This window comes from Penaeus monodon, chromosome 30 (genome assembly GCF_015228065.2).
Source record: "Penaeus monodon isolate SGIC_2016 chromosome 30, NSTDA_Pmon_1, whole genome shotgun sequence".
NCBI lineage: Eukaryota > Metazoa > Arthropoda > Malacostraca > Decapoda > Penaeidae > Penaeus > Penaeus monodon.
In genome coordinates this window covers 37,125,957-37,127,390 of record NC_051415.1, presented here as the reverse complement: position 1 = coordinate 37,127,390, position 1,434 = coordinate 37,125,957, and the positions used below count along the sequence as shown (strand labels likewise).

At 38.2% G+C, this 1,434-nt stretch overlaps 1 protein-coding gene across 1 annotated transcript in view; it reads left to right on the top strand.

Annotated features, from left to right (window-relative positions):
• LOC119592444 overlaps nucleotides 1-871 on the top strand; it is an 11,094-nt gene extending 10,223 nt beyond the window's left edge. Inside the window, exons 3-4 of the mRNA XM_037941265.1 lie at nucleotides 439-540; nucleotides 656-871. Of these exons, the coding sequence (XP_037797193.1) occupies nucleotides 439-540; nucleotides 656-850 (297 nt within the window). The 3' untranslated portion in view covers nucleotides 851-871. The remainder of the gene's footprint in view (nucleotides 1-438; nucleotides 541-655) is intronic.
• The last annotated feature ends 563 nt before the right edge of the window (nucleotides 872-1,434 follow it).

The window sequence follows — 1,434 nt, the reverse complement described above, 5'->3', positions numbered from 1 at the left end:
CATAGATATTTTAGATTGAGCAGCACACTGTTGCTAATCCTCATTGAGCCACAGTTAGAAGACAGCAGGGGAAAGTTGCACCATGTTATGGTAGGGTCATCATCTTTTAATAAAGATTTGATTAACACACAATTTTTTTTTTTTTTTAAGAGAGGGTGTGTGATAATTGACTCTAGCAGTCTCTGTACCCCCTAGCTTGAGGGGATGCTCCCCTCACACCATCAATCTAAAACAGTGTTTGAGAATTCACGCTTTTTCTGCACAATTTGACATATATCAAGCCCATACTATTTTGGCATGTGATGTACTGGTTTGGTTATGGCTGGGGATGTTGAGAAGGGACACCCAGCACAATTAAAAAGATACATTTAATGCTGATATTCTTTAAGTTTTTATATATGAGTTTGTAATATTTGAAAGATTGTATTACTTTTCCAGAAATCAATGGACCTTTTAGTCAGTCGTTGGAAGTACCGGAATTTTGTCATATCTGTAGTCATTGTAATAACAGTGGCTTTTTCTCTCATTGGAACTTTGCAGGTAAGCCCATTATGACATATTTGTATTGAACTTGCCAACAGATCATAATGATACTGGAATACATTTGTTACATTAAATATAAAGGACAAATAATATTTCACATTTTTATTTACAGCTCTTGAGTTTGGGATTATCTCCTATAATTCATGATGGACGATTGAATTTGGAGGCATCAAATCACTGGCAGGAATTAGTAGTTGGAGGTGAAGGTACCCCAGATGCGAGTAAGACCAGATATGACTGCCACTACTTCAATTGTTTTAATGTTTATAGATGTGGACGGGGAGGATACCAACGTATATCTGTGTGAGTATCAAAGAAACTAAAACTATTGTGTTTGAAATATTAAATTGAAATACTGAAGACTTGAACAGAGGCATGTCAGTACATATGTACACTCACTCACATCTGTAATGTCCCACACCCATTCATCTATGTATACACATACTCATCTTCATTAGCCATTCATGCCACTCTAGGCAGGTGACCTCCACAAATGTTTCCAGTCTCTCTAACCCTTTGTCATCCATGTTATGCCTAGAGCAGCTACTGTGTTGATGATGAATCACATAGTACCAGGGTTGCATCAGCTGATATTAGTACCCTCTGTAGAAGCTCCATGAAAGTAGTTGACATCTTGGGCAGAAGAGTTGTGATTTCAGGTATCATACACAAATAAGAACACAAGGGCAACACAAGAGGGAATGGTGGTGATAACCACTGACACTAGGTGTCTGTGAGCCTGGCTGGGCTTTTTCAAGGTTTGCTGTTGGCTTGCTGCTGCACTGAATGCCTCTGCTCACTGCTTACCTACTCACATAGCCCTCTACTTTTATCTATTCCTTCATTTATTTTTTAAAACTAGGTGTTGTGTACTTATTAGACTAAAGCCTG